Source organism: Myxine glutinosa, chromosome 6 (assembly GCF_964187855.1).
Source record: "Myxine glutinosa chromosome 6, kmMyxGlut1.1, whole genome shotgun sequence".
NCBI lineage: Eukaryota > Metazoa > Chordata > Myxini > Myxiniformes > Myxinidae > Myxine > Myxine glutinosa.
This window is the reverse complement of record NC_136266.1, coordinates 3,726,076-3,742,761: the sequence shown is the minus strand read 5'-3', so window position 1 is coordinate 3,742,761 and position 16,686 is coordinate 3,726,076. Positions and strand designations below refer to the sequence as shown.

At 45.0% G+C, this 16,686-nt stretch overlaps 1 protein-coding gene across 2 annotated transcripts in view; it reads left to right on the top strand.

The window, feature by feature from the left end:
- The first annotated feature begins 2,097 nt into the window (after positions 1 to 2,097).
- Positions 2,098 to 16,686, top strand: part of LOC137429547 (transmembrane protein 120A-A-like) — a 184,594-nt gene continuing 170,005 nt past the window's right edge. For both annotated transcript variants that reach the window (XM_078779564.1, XM_078779563.1), the window contains exon 1: positions 2,098 to 2,221. In XM_078779564.1, the coding sequence (XP_078635690.1) occupies positions 2,150 to 2,221 (72 nt within the window). In that variant the 5' untranslated portion in view covers positions 2,098 to 2,149. The remainder of the gene's footprint in view (positions 2,222 to 16,686) is intronic.

The following is a 16,686-nucleotide window of genomic DNA, read 5'->3' as shown; positions in this document are numbered from 1 at the left end:
GATCGGATCCCCTGCATTCAGGAGGATGTCTGAGGATAATGGTTCCCCATTTTGGGCCGGATCCCTGCCTCATATTTGGCACGTTGGTGTTGTGGACGCGAAAGCTCTGAAGATGACTCGCATGTACAGAGGATGCTGAAGCTCAGGGTACAGTACGTTGCCACCACCAGCAGCATATTGAAGACCTCTATGGGGATGTTTTTCTTTAATGACTCTGATCTGGTCTTGCACAATCAATACTTTCCATCATCTGTCCCACTTAGCTCCATTTTTTAAACACTTTCACTGTCCAATCAACTCATTAGCTACCTGAATGCAGGTTGACAGCTCACCTTCATGCCTTTGTCTCTCCTTTCTCTGTTACATTTAGCCATATATCAGCTTCTATCCAATCCTGTTCTTCTCTTCTGAGTTGTAATGTTCAAGGTGTCAGACAATCATCACCCTACATCACATCCTTTGTTTAACTTTCCGGTTTTTGTTTTTTCCTCCATCCAGTTCCTTGACCTTCCCTTCCCATTGTATTTGATTTTGTCCCTTTCCTTTTCCTTCAGTTCCTCCATGAACCAATATACTCGATATAAAATTCGATATAAAACATGGCTCCACCAGACTGGCTACGATAATGAAGACACATAATTATGGGAGACAGTCAATGTACAATCCTTCTGTTTTCCACTTGGGATATTTTGGGAGATAAAATTGAAGGATTTTTACAAGATAACCCTCGTCCACACCTGTGCCTGTTTTACTTAAAGATAATAAAGAATGAACACTTTTCGACCTTCATGCACGATCTCGTCATTTCATCTGAACCCCCCCCCCCTCACCCCCCCCCCCCCCCCACAACAAAGCACAACACTCTCCCTCCCCCTATACACACATGATTATTTCATCTGAACCACCCCCCCCGGCCCACCACAATAAAACACAATACACCCCCACCTCCCCTCTACACACATGATCAGATATTTCTCATCCATTAAATACTGGTACAGGCCTGGTGTTGGCTTAGCGGTTAGGGTGCCGGCTTGGGATCCTAGCATCCTGGGTTAGTTGGCTTAGCGGTTAAGGTGCAGGCTTGGGATCCTAGGATCCTGGGTTCGTTGGCTTAGCGGTTAGGGTGCCGGGTTGGGATCCTAGGATCCTGGGTTTGTTGGCTTAGCGGTTAGGGTGCAGGCTTGGGATCCTAGGATCCTGTGTTCGTTGGCTTAGCGGTTAGGGTGCAGGCTTGGGATCCTAGGATCCTGGGTTCGTTGGCTTCGCGGTTAGGGTGCCGGCTTGGGATCCTAGGATCCTGGGTTCGTTGGCTTAACGGTTAGGGTGCAGGCTTGGGATCCTAGGATCCTGGGTTCGTTGGCTTAGCGGTTAGGGTGCCGGCTTGGGATCGTAGGATCCTGGGTTTGTTGGCTTAGCGGTTAGGGTGCCGGCTTGGGATCCGAGGATCCTGGGTTCATTGGCTTAGTGGTTAGGGTGCCGGCTTGGGATCCTCGGATCCTGGGTTCGTTGGCTTAGCGGTTTGGGAGCCAGCTTAGGATCCTAGGATCCTGGGTTTGTTGGCTTAGCGGTTAGGATGCAGGCTTGGGATCCTAGGATCCTGGGTTCGTTGGCTTAGCGGTTAGGGTGCCGGCTTGGGATCCTAGGATCCTGGGTTCGTTGGCTTAGCGGTTAGGGTGCCGGCTTGGGATCCTAGGATACTGGGTTCGTTGGCTTAGCGGTTAGGGTGCCGGCTTGGGATCCTACGATCCTGGGTTCGAATCCTGGTCGATCGCTGAATTAACGCCAGGGGGGTTGACTCAGCCTATCATCCCTCCAAGGTCGGCAAATTGAGTACCAGTTCACTGCTAATTCCCTGTGCGTTGCAAGAGGCGACTAACAGGGTTGGCGGCAGGAAGGGCATCCGGCCATAAACCATTGCTTCAAAAAGGGGACCACGGTGCCCGAAAAAGGCCAACTCCTGCTCTGCAGGGAAAAATGGCCTCTAAAAGGTGGTTCATTAAATACTGGGTAATAAAATGTACAAGGTACAATGTAATAAAATGACTGACAGGTTTCACACCCACGTGAACTTTGGTCCTTGTGAAACTCCCCAATCACTGACACGCCCTCACCCTTTACTGCACTCCTTGCTCGTCGAAGAGGTTCCACCATGGTTGCTACATCGTTAACCGAGAGTCTCTCCGAGTGGGATGACCTGTACAAAGCCAATGAAGGGCTGCAGGTGAGTTGATGTGTGATTTTAATGAGAAATATAATTATTTGTTGGAGGAGGGCGAGGGAGGGGTACAGGGTTTTATATAAATGGCATTTTGGTGGAGATCAATGGTTGGCTCAGATCAGTGGTTGGTTCAGATCAGTGGTTAGTTCAGATCAGTGGTTAACTCAGATCAGTGGTTGGTTCAGATCAGTGGTTAACTCAGATCAGTGGTTGGTTCAGATCAGTGGGTTAACTCAGATCAGTGGTTGGTTCAGATCAGTGGTTAATTTAGATCAGTGGTTGGTTCAGATCAGTGGGTTAACTCAGATCAGTGGTTGGTTCAGATCAGTGGTTAATTTAGATCAGTGGTTGGTTCAGATCAGTGGGTTATCTCAGATCAGTGGTTGGTTCAGATCAGTGGTTAATTTAGATCAGTGGTTGGTTCAGATCAGTGGTTGGTTCAGATCAGTGGTTAACTCAGATTAGTGGTTGGTTCAGATCAGTGCTTAACTCAGATCAGTGGTTGGTTCAGATCAGTGGTTAATTCAGATCAGTGGTTGGTTCAGATCAGTTGTTAACTCAGATCAGTTGTTAACTCAGATCAGTAGTTGACTCAGATCAGTGGTTGGCTCAGATCAGTGGTTGGTTCAGATCAGTGGTTAACTCAGATCAGTGGTTTCTTCAGATCAGTGGTTAACTCAGATTAGTGGTTGGTTCAGATCAGTGCTTAACTCAGATCAGTGGTTGGTTCAGATCAGTGGTTGGTTCAGATCAGTGGTTAATTCAGATCAGTGGTTGGTTCAGATCAGTGGGTTATCTCAGATCAGTGGTTGGTTCAGATCAGTGGTTAATTTAGATCAGTGGTTGGTTCATATCAGTGGTTGGTTCAGATCAGTGGTTAACTCAGATTAGTGGTTGGTTCAGATCAGTGCTTAACTCAGATCAGTGGTTGGTTCAGATCAGTGGTTAATTCAGATCAGTGGTTGGTTCAGATCAGTGGTTAACTCAGATCAGTGGTTAACTCAGATCAGTAGTTGACTCAGATCAGTGGTTGGCTCAGATCAGTGGTTGGCTCAGATCAGTGGTTGGTTCAGATCAGTGGTTAACTCAGATCAGTGGTTAACTCAGATCAGTGGTTTCTTCAGATCAGTGGTTGGTTCAGATCAGTGGTTGGCTCAGATGTCTGGTTGGTTCAGATCAGTGGGTGACGCAGATCAGTGGTTGGCTCAGATCAGTGGGTGACGCAGATCAGTGGTTCATTCAAATCAGTGGTTGGCTCAGATGTCTGGTTGGTTCAGATCAGTGGGTGATGCAGATCAGTGGTTGGCTGAGATCAGTGGTTGGCTCAGATCAGTAGTTGGCTGAGATCAGTAGTTGGCTGAGAACAGTAGTTGGCTCAGATCAGTGGTTAACACAGATCAGTGGTTAACTCAAATCAGTGGTTAGTTCTGTTGTACCTGGAAGCTTCCACCACTGATTGGTGGATGGCTGAGCTGTTGTTGCTCCTAGACGTTTTCACTTCACAATAACAGCACTTACAGTTGACCGGGGCAGCTCTAGCAGGGCAGAAATTTGACGAACTGACTTGTTGGAAAGGTGGCATCCTATGACGGTGCCACGTTGAAAGTCAATGAGCTCTTCAGTACGGCCCAATCTACTGCAAATGTTTGTCTATGGAGATGGCATGGCTGTGTGATTTTGGACAAGGTTTACATACCTGTCAGCAATGGGTGTGGCTGAAATAGCCGAATCCGCTAATTAGAAGGGTTGTCCACATACTTTTGGTCATGTAGTGTATATTCATCTGGATTATGTGATATTCTTGTATCTATAATTATATTTCTCATAACAGGAACCCAATAAAATGTGTTCTGAATTTCTAAAAGTGCTTTATATTGTTCTGAATTTTGGGGTAGAGTGATATATAGATCAGGTAGATCTGTGTAGGTATCATGCTCCGACTGTCGTGAAGAAGAAGAACTATTTCGATGTACATAAGTAGAGGACCTGTTTAGCCCAGATGTTGGATTAAGCTCGTATATTTGTGGTCATACAAGGATGGCCTTGTGTTAACTAGATTAGGGATTATGTTAATTCCCCGGTTCGTGAGACCTTGTGATTTATCCTTTGTCCCTTATGGCTACACCAATTGACACTAGACAGGCCCATTAGCACCACATATTAATTAAATTCCCCCCCACAATAAAACTCACCAGAACTGCAGGCAGGAAGCACCACACATTGCACCAACATGGCGATAAAACATTGCTCAGGCAGGCCGGGAGCCACGCCCAGAAGGACTCGTTATTGGGCAGGAGTCGATCAACCAAAGGCCAGAGTAAGGAAGGACTTGTGATTGGCCAGGGGCAGAGCAAGAAGCAACCTGCTGATTGGTGGAAGGAAGCGACGGACTGACTAGCCACCGACCGGTGGCATGAGGAGGAGAGCGCGAAGCGCTCGGCCAATTGTGAAGGACTGACGTGGGAAGAACATTCTGGAGGTTGAGAGGCGATGGACTGATTGGAAGGGAGGATCGATGACGTCAAACCACGGGCGATAAAATAACTCGCTGGCCGACATTTTCTCTCTTCCTCGTGTGACGCTCTTCCCTCCTCCTCTTGCTACCTTCCTGATGCTGTCCTCTACCCTCGGCTTGTGTCCCTCGTTCCGGACCACGCGAAAAACGATACCAGGACAGCGGGCTCCAGGCAGCGATCGGAGACGCCACCGGGAGACCTGCCGAGTTTTGCAGACGAAGAGCGGCAGTTTTGCCAGGCAGAGACGACGCATAGACGAGCCCTGCTTGCCACTGGAGTGTGACGAGGCCGGGGTGGGCGAGACGCCAGTGAGGCCTAGCGGCACGTGGAACCGAGTGGACTGCGGCCTTCTCCCCGCACGGGAACGGGGGGCCTGGACGATTTCAGACAAGGTTCAAGCCGCTCGCAGCTAAGTGCACGATAATCCCACACCATTATTTTTTCCAGTTTATTTCTTCCTGTGTTTGTGTTTAAGTCTGGTGTGGGGATGTCCTAATTTAGGTTTTATTTTCATCATCGCGTTTTCCTTGTTCTCTGGTTCCGTTTAAATAAACCTGTTTATTTTTGTATGTAAAATCTGGTTCGTTTGAGTTACTTTTGCAGGGTTGAAGACTGCTCGGAGTCCGCGTCAGGTAAAAGCTTCCAGCTTCTTCTTCTTCTTTCTTCCTCCCATGCTTGTATAGTGAGTCCGCATGTGATCGTCGCCTCGGAGTTAAAGCTTGCTTTGGCTATCCATGATTTCCCCGGTATTAACCAAGGGGGAGTCACGCGACAATATTTTATCAACTTTAAAACCTTTTCTTTATTTAGCATTTTAATTAAATCTACATTTGTAGATTTACCAACATCAGTATAAAGCCAATCTTTTATTGAAAACACCTCATTCTTAGGTTGTAGAACATATTGTCACGTTCCTGGGGTGAGCACCCCTGGGGATAGTGTTACGGATTCGTCACTTCTGTTGTTGTGGTTTTCATCCACTAAACATTTTTGATTCCATGTACTATTATTGTTGTCGTTTAAGGGAGATAGAGATTACCATTTTCAAAAGGTAAAAAAGTTAATGTTTTAAATGAAACCGGAACCGGACGATGACAGAGAGTAAGAGGAGGAAAAGAAGGCAGAGCGAGTGAGTCGGACAAGAAGCCGAGCTGCTTCGAGGTCTGGAGCGAACGATTGGTGAACGAGGGTCACGAGTGAACTTTGGTTTTCCCGGGAAAGGGATTCCTGCGACAGAGTTGTTATCACTGTGACTGATCAACCTGCATGACAGGTTTTGCGGTTGATTCCGCAGAGAATCATCAGAGTGCCGTTATGCCACGAGAACGGGCCGTCGGCCATTTTTACCTCACGCAGGACTTGCGCTTCGCTCAAGGTTTTTCATCTCGCTTCAACCATTTTCACCACATTCAGACGTTAATCTGGTGTGCGTGTGTAACGTGGCTTTTGAGTGCGAAATCTGCGGTTCGCCGATTTGGAGCCGTGGAACGTCCATACCCGAGGGTGTGATTTCCCAGTCGCCTTGAGGGCACCTTTGCGCACCTTTGGCAGCGGGACTGTGACTGTCATCCGAACGGGATTCTGGTCTCGATTAAACATCGTTCTGATGATCGCTGGAGTGGATCGACTTTGGCTTGATGCCGGAATAGAGACATTGGGGAATGTTCTTCTTTTCGTTCACTTGGAGCACAGTGAGTTATATTGTACGAATCTGATGGTACCATCATAGGAAATATATATTGGTTGTACAATTGATTACTATTGTTGTTGTACTGTTATTCTTGTGTGATCTTAATACAATACTTGTTTGTTGGTAACAATTGGTGTGGTTTCACCATTGATCTTTGACATACAGGATAACACATCTTTCTGCCGTGACCCCTCTCGGGGCTCGGAGGTACACCGTGACCGGGGTTTGGGGAGGAGCACGTAACAGAAATTGGGGGCTCTTCTTTGCTGACAAAATTCCTAACATCCTCGTCCCGGATTAAATTCCCTAACATTCGTCCGGGATATAATTCCCTAACATTCCCAAAATTCCCAAATTTGGAATTTTTCTAACATTCCCAAATTTTTCAAAAAAAAAAATTGAATTTTTTTGTGTGAAGGTTAATAGGTGTTAACTGATAGTCACCATGGTGTTTGATGCAGAAAAGTTTGCGGCGTCCCCTAATGAGGCACAGTTCCAAGCGTTAAAAAGATCGGAACTCTTGATATTGGCCAAATATTTTAACTTGGAGGTCCGAGTTAATATGAAGAAAGCAGAGATGCAGACATTGGTGGTAGAATCTCTGGTAGGACAAGGAACATGGAAAGAGGTAGCCTTGGATTGGTTACCCAAGGAAAAAGAAAATGGGGAGCTCCAGAAAATGGAGATGCAACTGCAGAGCCAGGAAAGGTTAAAAGCAGAGGAAAGGAAAGCAGAAAAGGCAAGAGCAGTACAGGAACGAGAAGTATAAAACACAAGGACACCAAGGACTTCCAGGACAGAAGTTGGTATTTCAAAAAAATGGATTTGGGGTGAAATTAGCGGGGGTAGAAAAGATCAAGGTTTTGGATGGGGGAAGATAAGAGATGGTGGTGAACAGCTGTTTTAAAGACCTGGAGGGAGGAGTGGGATTGAAGAGAGTGAGGGAGTTTGTTCCAGAGGCGGGAGAAAAGAGGAATGAAGGAGTGAAGGTGAGCACAGAGTCTTGATTTTGGCAGTTTAACCATAAGAGGGTTGCAGACATATCTTGTGCGACCTGTAGGAATATTTGGGGGACAGAGCCCAGAGAGAGCTGGGGGGGGGGGGGGCAAGGCCGGAGAGGAGTCGGTAGAAGATGGAAAGACCACCAACCTGCCTGCGGTGAGTGAGTGAAAGGCCCTTGGAGTTAGCTTCATCGCGGGAGATACCATTGATTCTGAACACTTTGGTTTCAACAGCGTGAAGACGAGCTAGGTGTGACGCAGGAGCACCAGCCCAGAGGGGAGAGCAGTATTCCATTGAGCTGTGGATGAAAGCCTTGTATGTGGTGAGGAGCTCAGGTGTGTCAAGGAAGGACTTTGCACGACGGAGGATGCCCAGTCGGCGACTGGCTTTGGAGGCCAGATTTGAAATGTGGTTTCCCCAGGAAAGATCATGGCAGATAGTGAGACCCAAAAGCTTGAGTGACAGAACTTCTTGGAGAGGATTATTCAGAAAGTGGATGGGAGGGTTATCCAGTCTGTCTTTTCGGAGAGACATCGTAAGAGTGAGAGATTTGTCAGGATTGAAAGACATGTTCCACTTGTTTGCCCAGTCTGTGATTTTGTCCAGGTCTGCAGAGAGTGAGGAAGCCGCAGACTGCCGATCTGAGGGATGAGGAATGGAGCGACAGAGAGTAGAGTCATCAGCAAAGAGATAGATAGGATTTTCAAGAGAGTCAGAGAGATCATTGATGAAGACCAGAAAAAGCACAGGGCCCAGAACACTGCCTTGGGGAACTCCAGCCTGAACAGGAAGAGGAGATGAGAGAAACCCATTCAGGGCCACACGCTGACTGCGACTAGAGAGGAAGTCCGCCAACCATGCGTGGAGATTTCCATGGATACCAAAGGAGGAGAGTTTGGTGAGCAGAGAGGGGTGCCAGACCGTATCGAAGGCACGTGATATGTCAAGGGAGACAGCTCTAATTTCCTTTTTGGCATTGAGGACCTCCATCCACTGTTGAGAAAGCAGAAGCGGCATGACCAGAGTAGAGTGACCAGGTCTGAAAAAAAATGATAATCAGAGATCAAGCCATTGGAGAAGAGGAAAGATTTCATATCTGAAGCAATGATGGATTCCATGACTTTGCTGATATTTGGGAGAAGGCTGATTGGTCTGTAGTTGCTAGGATCAGTTTTTGCACTTTTTTTCTGCAAAGCGGTGGTGTTGGCTGATTTCCAAGTAGATGGCAGATGACCTTGAGCAAAAGAGAGGGTGAAGAGAACAGAGAGAGGGAGTGAAAGAGCGCAGGAACAGGATTTTAGGACCCGTGGGCCGATGCCGTCAGGTCCAGTTGCAGAATCAGAGTCGAGGGTTGACAGAAACTTTTCCACCTTGTCAGCAGGAAAGGACACAGAGTCCAGGAGCAGCTGGGTACGACTGGGAACGGTGGCTACAGAGAGCGATGGGTTTGGGACACAAGATTTAGAGGCAAACACAGAGTTGAGGCATTCAGCTTTTTCACGTGCGGAGTCAGCCGTGTAGCCATTTGAGGTGAGGGAGAGGGTGGAGGGGGAACAAACACCAGAAACAGATTTGACCAGACGCCACCAGGATTTGGAAGAGGAAGACAGATAAGAGAGTTCGGTCTTGAAAATGGAGAGATATTGTTTCCTGGCTCTCCTGAGGGTGGACATTCACTTGTTTCGGGCTTTGTGAAAGAAAATGAGATTTCCTTCCGTTGGATTTGCTTTCCAGGAGACGAAGGCAAGTTGTTTCTGGGCAACAGCCTCACCACAAGATTCCATGTACGGTGGACGGGAGGAAGGGTATGACAACAAAAGATGAGATGGGATAAATCTGTACTTGCGAGAGAGCAATTTACTTTGGAAGAATTCACAGGACGAGTTGATGTCAGAGGCGGTAGAAATGGGAGACCAGTCCAGATGATTGATGGCTGCTTGAAGACGGTGCCAGTTGGCCTGAGTGAAATGCCAGACTCGTCGACGCTGAGGAGGCTCTCTGAGAATGGTGAGAGAGATGTCCACTTTAACAAGCACATGATCAGATTAGCCGATTGGAGCAGAAGAAGAGCAGCAGACATTTTCATGGAAGTTAGTCATAACCAAGTCCAGAAGAGAAGATGCTCCGTTGACTGAGATCCAGGTCGGGAAATTGACAGATTGTGTCAGTCCCAGTGAGTCGCAGAAGTCCTTTGCTGAGGAGCCATGGCTGGTGAGAGCGGTACCCACACCCAGCCAACTGGCATGGTGACAATTGAAATCACCACATATGAGGAAGAGAGAGTTGGGATGGGTCGATAGAAGTTGGTCCATATTATCAGACAGCGAGATGTAGATGGAGTCATCACTGTTTAGTGGACGGTACAACACACATATGAACAAAAGGTGGGAGCGAAGGGGAAGCCGTAGCCAAAGGTATTCCTGGGGGTGAGGTGGAGAGAGGGCAGTGCAGGGCGAGTGAGGAAGAGAGTCATTTTTATAAAGATAGCAACCCCACCTCCAGGACGAGGCTCAGGTCTATCATACCGGAGGAGGGAGTAACCTGGGAGAGATACCAAGGAATCAGAGACATCATGAAGGAGGAAAGTTTCTGTGAAGCAGATCACGTCTGGATTGACAGAAGCAACCTGTATGGAGAGATCAGTCAAGTTTGAGCGAAGGCCCCGGATGTTTGAGGTCCATACCGTTAATGAAGAGGAAGGGGGAGCATCGGATACAGAACAGGGGGGGGGGGGGGGAGGGGTAGAGTAAGATGTGGAACAGGAGGAAGTGGTAGGGAGAGCTGTTGAAGGTGTGTCAGAGATTTCAGAATAGCTTGGAGAAAGGGAAGAATGGGGCGGACAAAAGGTTTGATGGTGAATGGGTGAGGCACAGTGAGGTGTTATTTGAGGGGGAAGAACGAGGCAGAAGGTTGGGAGAGATGAAGGTGAAAGTTGGAAGGGGGAAGAAGCGGGGAGGACGCTTTGAGGAGGAAGGGTGAGAGGGGAGTCTAGGAGGGGAGGAGCGAGGGAGAGTCTCAGAAGGGAGGGGTGTTGGGGGAGTTTAGGAGGGAAGGGGCAAGGGGGGAGATTTGAAAGGGATGGGTGATGGGGAAGATTTGGAGGGGAGGGGAAAGGGGGAAGATTTGAAAGAGATGGGTGATGGGGAACATTTGGAGAGGATGGGCAAGGGGGAAGATTTGAAAGGGATGGGTGATGGGGAAGATTTGGAGGGGAGGGGCAAGGGGGAAGATTTTAAAGAGATGGGTGATGGGGAAGATTTGGAGGGGAGGGGCAAAGGGGTAGATTTCGAGGGGAGGGATGATGGGGAAGTTTTGGAGGGGAGGGGTGATGGGGAAGTTTTGGAGGGAAGGGGTGATGGGGAAGATTTGGAGGGGAGGGGTGAGATTGGATTTTACAAAGTGTACGATTAATGGGAAACGAACATTTATTGCAAAATGAGTTTCTTGTGACCTTCGAGTCAAAAATACATTTGAGGACGCTGAAGGAGGGGTGGAGTGCAGGAGAGTGTAGGGAATGTAGAAAAGAGGAACTGTAAGAGATGGAATTTTCTTTTTTGGAATGAATAGATTTGGTGAGGAAGTCGATAGCATCCTTTTACAGAAGAAGAAGAAAAAGGTGTTATAATATACGACAGAATACAGTTCTTCAGGAGAAAGTTTAGACATTTTTAAATTGAGCAGTGAAAACTATCTGGGGAAATGGAAAATGGAAATGGGGGTGAAACACGTGATCGAAGAACGAACGAACAAATAAGAACAACGAATAAACGAATAAGAACAACGAATAAGAACAGAGAAGGAAAAAAAAAAAATTGGGTATTTTTTTTTTTGAGTTGAGATTTTAAACAAGGAAGTATGGGGTGAAAGCCTGGGACAAAAACAGAGAACAAAAGTAATTGCAGCACAATCGACGGACCACTGAGAGAAAAACAAAGCCTCAAGGTCGGACACGGTAAACCTACTAGGCCTCAAAATACGCGACACTAATTAACCGACGATCCCGTATACATGTATGAAAAATCAACACCGAGAATCTTACAAAAGACACACCACAGGCACACACACCGAAAGATAGATACAGTTTCGACAAAAACACAATTGTGAAAAAGTACTTAACTTCGAAAGCGTGAGCACAAGGACAGCCTTGGAAAGACGTGACCTCACCGACAAAGATCTCGCGAGATAGAACCATCTTTTCATGGAGAAGAGGAAGAAGTTGTTTCTTGGGTTTGTTGATCTGGAGAAAGCATTCGATAGGGTTCCACGTGAAGTAGTGACATGGGCATTGAGGAAGTTAGGAGTGGAGGAATGGTTGATCAGAGTAGTGATGGCAATGTACAAAAGAGCGCGCACAGCTGTAAGGACGAAGGAGGGGAACAGTGGTGAGTTTGAGGTGAAGGTGGGAGTGCATCAGGGGTCGGTACTAAGTCCACTACTATTTGTAGCTGTGATGGAGGTGCTGGCTCGGAATGTAAAGGAGGGTTTACCGTGGGAGTTGTTGTATGCAGATGATCTGGTGTTGATTGCAGAAAGTATGGATGGACTGATGGAGAAGATGAACAAGTGGAAGGAATGTATGGAGACAAAGGTCTGAAGGTGAATATCAGAAAAACGAAGGTAATGGCAAGTAGTAAAGCATGTGGTGAGGTGGAAAGAACTGGGAAGTGGCCGTGTGCTGTGTGCAGGAAGGTTGTCGGAGTGAACTCCATTCAATGTCCAATGTGCGCAGAGTGAGTTCATCAAAAATGTAGTGGATTGAGAGGGTCATTAACCAGTGTGGCAGCTACATTCAAGTGTAAGGTGTGCACAGAGGGAGCTGCAGATGGAGGAAATGTTGAGTTGGATCTTGGAGATGGCATGAAGCTGGAAGGTGTGAAAACATTTTGTTACCTCGGAGACATGCTGAATGGATAAGGTGGATCAGACTCGGCAACGGTTGCTCGAGTGAGATGTGCATGGAAGAAGTTTCGGGAACTGAGTGGCGTGCTGACGAGGAGGGGAGTGTCGTTGAAGCTGAAGGGAAAGGTGTATGCTGCATGTGTGAGAAGTGTTATGATTTCTGGGAGCGAGACATGGGTAATAAACATAGAGCAGCAACGAAGGCTGGAAAGGGTGGAAATGCGAATGGTTCGGTGGATGTGTGGAGTATCGTTGAGAGAGAGGAAGACAAATGATGAATTGGGAAAGATGATGGGAATAGAGCCTGTGATGGATGCTGTGAAGAGAAACAGTTTGAGATGGTTTGGTCACGTGTTGAGGAAGGATGAAAGTGACTGGTTGAGAAGAGTGATGGAAATGAATGTAGAAGGAAGTAGAGGACTGGGAAGACCGAGAAAGACTTGGCTAAAGATGGTCGAAGAAGAAATGCAGGCGAGGGGGTTAACAAGGGGAGATGCAGAAAATAGGGCAAAATGGAGAAGATTGTCATGGTGACCGCAAAGCTAACCCTCACTCTTGCAGGGAAAATGGCCTTAAAATGCCTGTTGTTGTTGTTGTTATCTAAGTCATTGGCATCTGTGGGGCTTGGATAATTGATTAATTTATCAGGTTTTTTCATATTAATATTTTTTGTTGAATTGTATTTTTGTCGTTCAGCCTGTGCCTTTGTATAATCATTTGATAAATCAATATCCAACTCTCGGGATACTCCAGAGATAGAACCATCTTTTTCAACATGTCATTTATATTAGATTTAAAATGACATCATAAAAATTTTCATTGTTTTTTTTTTTTTTTTTTTTTTTTTTTTTTTTCGTATACAAGATCGAGGCTCGTGAAAGAGCGAACATTAATCACACAGAAAGACAAACCGACACATAAAACATATAACATCGGGAGCGGTAGACAAGATGGGGAGAGAGGGGGAAGGACACAAACACAACATTTGAGAGCAGGGACCGAGAGACATGGAGACATCGAGAGATCTGAGAGAGGGCGAGGGCTTTGGGGGGGGGGGGGGGTTGCATGGGAAGGGGGGTGGTGGGAGAGGTATAAAACATATGGACACTGCCAGGACTTCCAGGAAAGAAGTTGGAATTTCAAACAAGGTGGATCTGGGGTGAATTAGCGGGGGTAGAAAAGATCAAGGTTTTGGATGGGGGAAGATAAGAGATGGTGGTGAACAGCTGTTTTAAAGACCTGGAGGGAGGAGTGGGATTGAAGGGAGTGAGGGAGTTTGTTCCAGAGGCGGGAGAAAAGAGGAATGAAAGAGTGAAGGTGAGCAGAGAGCCGAGATTTCGGCAGTTTAACCATCAGAGGGTTGCTGGCAGATCTTGTGCGACCTGTAGGAATATTTGGGGGACAGAGCACAGAGAGACCTGGGGGTGCAAGGCCGGAGAGGAGTCGGTAGAAGACAGAAAGACCACCTACCTGCCTGCGGTGAGTGAGTGAAAGGCCCTCAGAGATAGCTTCATCGCGGGAGATTCCAATAATTCTGAAAGCTTTGGTTTCAACAGCGTGAAGCCGAGCTAGGTGTGAGGCAGGAGCACCGGCCCATAGGGGAGAACAGTATTCCATTGAGCTGCGGATGAAAGCCTTGTATGTGGTGAGGAGCTCAGGTGTGCCGAGGAAGGACTTCGCACGACGGAGGATGCCCAGTCGGCGACTGGCTTTGGAGGCCAGCTTGGAAATGTGGTTTTCCCAAGAAAGATCATGGCAGATAGTGAGACCCAAAAGCTTGAGCGACAGAACATCTTGGAGAGGATTGTTGAGAAAGTAGATGGGAGGGTTGTCCAGTCGATCTTTTCGGAGAGACATAGTAAGAGTGTGAGATTTGTCAGGATTGAAAGACATGTTCCACTTGTTTAACCAGTCTGTGATTTTGTCCAAATGTTGAGTTGAAATAATACATAAAAACAAAATTGACCACAACATTTGGAATTAAACTTTTGGACTTGAAATGTTTGATAAACACCATTCTGTAAGAAGTTAATTACTTCAACAGGTGGTGGAATACCAGAACGATCAAAATAAAACTTGGCTTGACTATGATAAATACAAACCCAATGAGAACCATTCCCATTATTATCTTCTAAATTCATCATAATATTTTTTGTATTTTTAGACAACTTTGTTCATTCATTCCTCATACAAATAACCACATTGTCAATTTTTAGTTTTATAATATTTAGCAAGTTCTATGTTTGACGTTGTATTCTTTCCAAGTTGATTAAACCATTTATCCATTTATTGATGAGAAAGATATAACCCATTACCCCCCTTTTAGTTAGTTTAACACCCGCTTGAGCGATAGAAGAAAGCATATCTCCAACTAACAATCTCGCTTTATCAGGTAGGCTTTCAAGCTTTTCAGCAAAATCTACAATTACATCACTTCCACTAATTTGTTTCTCCAACTCCTTGTTATGTCTTTCCAACTCTATGTGAGCCTTCCTTTCATTAGTAGTTTTTACCGCTGCTGAAATACCACCAGTCAATGCTCCCACCGCACTTAAACCAGCAAATAAAGGAATTAGAAACGGAAGAAATCCTCCACTCTTTTCCCTTGTTGAATATTTCTTTAACATAGGTTTTGTCATTTTAATTTTAAGTGATCCAGCATCATTTCGTGTTTTCACCTGCTCTCTTGTGAGTAAAACATCAATTCTTACAGCTCCTTTTCTTTGAATTGTATTAACATTAATAATACAAGGCTTTTGTTTTTAAATACAAGATGTTAATTTATTAAGATTGATTTGATTAACATATACCCCAGTTGGTTCTTTCTTACTCATTTATTTATGAGAAAAATCTACGTGATATTAATCATAACACCATTATCTGTATTAATCTGCAATTCTGTTTCTTCCAAAAGCAAACAATATGCATCAACTTCTTCATTATCTCCTCTTTCAATGTATAGAGAAGTATCCACTCTATTAGACTTTATAGTTTCCTTTTGAGAACTCAGGTCAATTGCATAGATTGTATAAAGTTTTTTGAAATGCAACCATATCCAAAATAGGTTCTTCAATACCATTGCTTTCACACACCTTTTGATAAGACTTGTAGGCCTCCGCATCATCATTTTTTCCCAATCAATTTCCAATCTTTCTCATGGGTAAAATGTTCCATCCAGAGAAACCCGAGTTGTTTTACCTTAGCATTATCACTCAGCGCATTATTCTTATCAGTACCATCATCTCCATCTGGTTTCGGTTTTGTAGGTAGTTTGGTTCAGTTTCACATGTTGACATCTTCTTTTAAGGTATGATACATTTCGTGGTTTTGTTGAGTTAAGTCTTTTATCCAACATCTCTTCTGTTTTAAGTTTAGGAGTATATATGTTGATATACCAACACTTTTCATTAATAACAAATTTATTATTATCACCGAAAGCATTGGCAACACCAAAAAGCAATCTATTTACATTATCATTCCTTTGAAGTTGAAATCTAATTTTAAGTCCATACAGAACTTTATCATAATCACAAAATCCAAATATACACTTAAGGGGAACTGCTACGGTAAAACTATTCTCTGCTTTTGTATCATCATTATACATTGACTTCCTTTGTCTATAACCAGGGTCTGCATTTGTTCCTGTTGACATATCAGGAATAAAACCTTCAACAGCTCCCTTACCCATTCTATCACTAAACGAATATAGTGTAAATTTTATAATTTCAGATGTAGCAGAGACATAATCAACCGCTTCAACCTCTTGTGTTCCAATATACAAACGAAAACTATCAAATATTTTCCAGAAGAAATAATTTACGAGTGTAGCATTGGTGTCATTTGCAGCCTTAGTGAATTTAAATTTACACAACAAGAAACTATCAGCTAGATTCAAGTAAGTTTGTTGGTTATTTATTTCAAAACTTTTTGTTCCGTTTGAATTCCAGTCTTTTCCTGTTATAGCATTTACCTTAAAATAGTCTTCCTTTTTAGTGGAGTTTGAGATGATAATCGTATCATCCAAATCATAGATACTATCAATCGCTTCCATACTTGTATTTATTTTGTTAAAAAAACGTTGTTAAAACTTTTGAAACCCTGACCCAAGTATTTGAATGATTTTTTGCCGTTCTTGTGGAGATAGTTGCGTTTTGCCTTTCTTAATTTCTTTGATTACTTGTAATTTATGAGACTCCTTTTGAGCGTCTTTTATACTCTTTATTGCACCCGCTACATTTGCCAGGGTAGAAGCGGTTGAACCAATTAGGTCTTTATGTTTAAGAATGGTTGAACCAAAACCCATTAGTGTATCAATTATCCCATCTCCTTTATTTCTAAATTGATGTCCTACACCCTGTTGT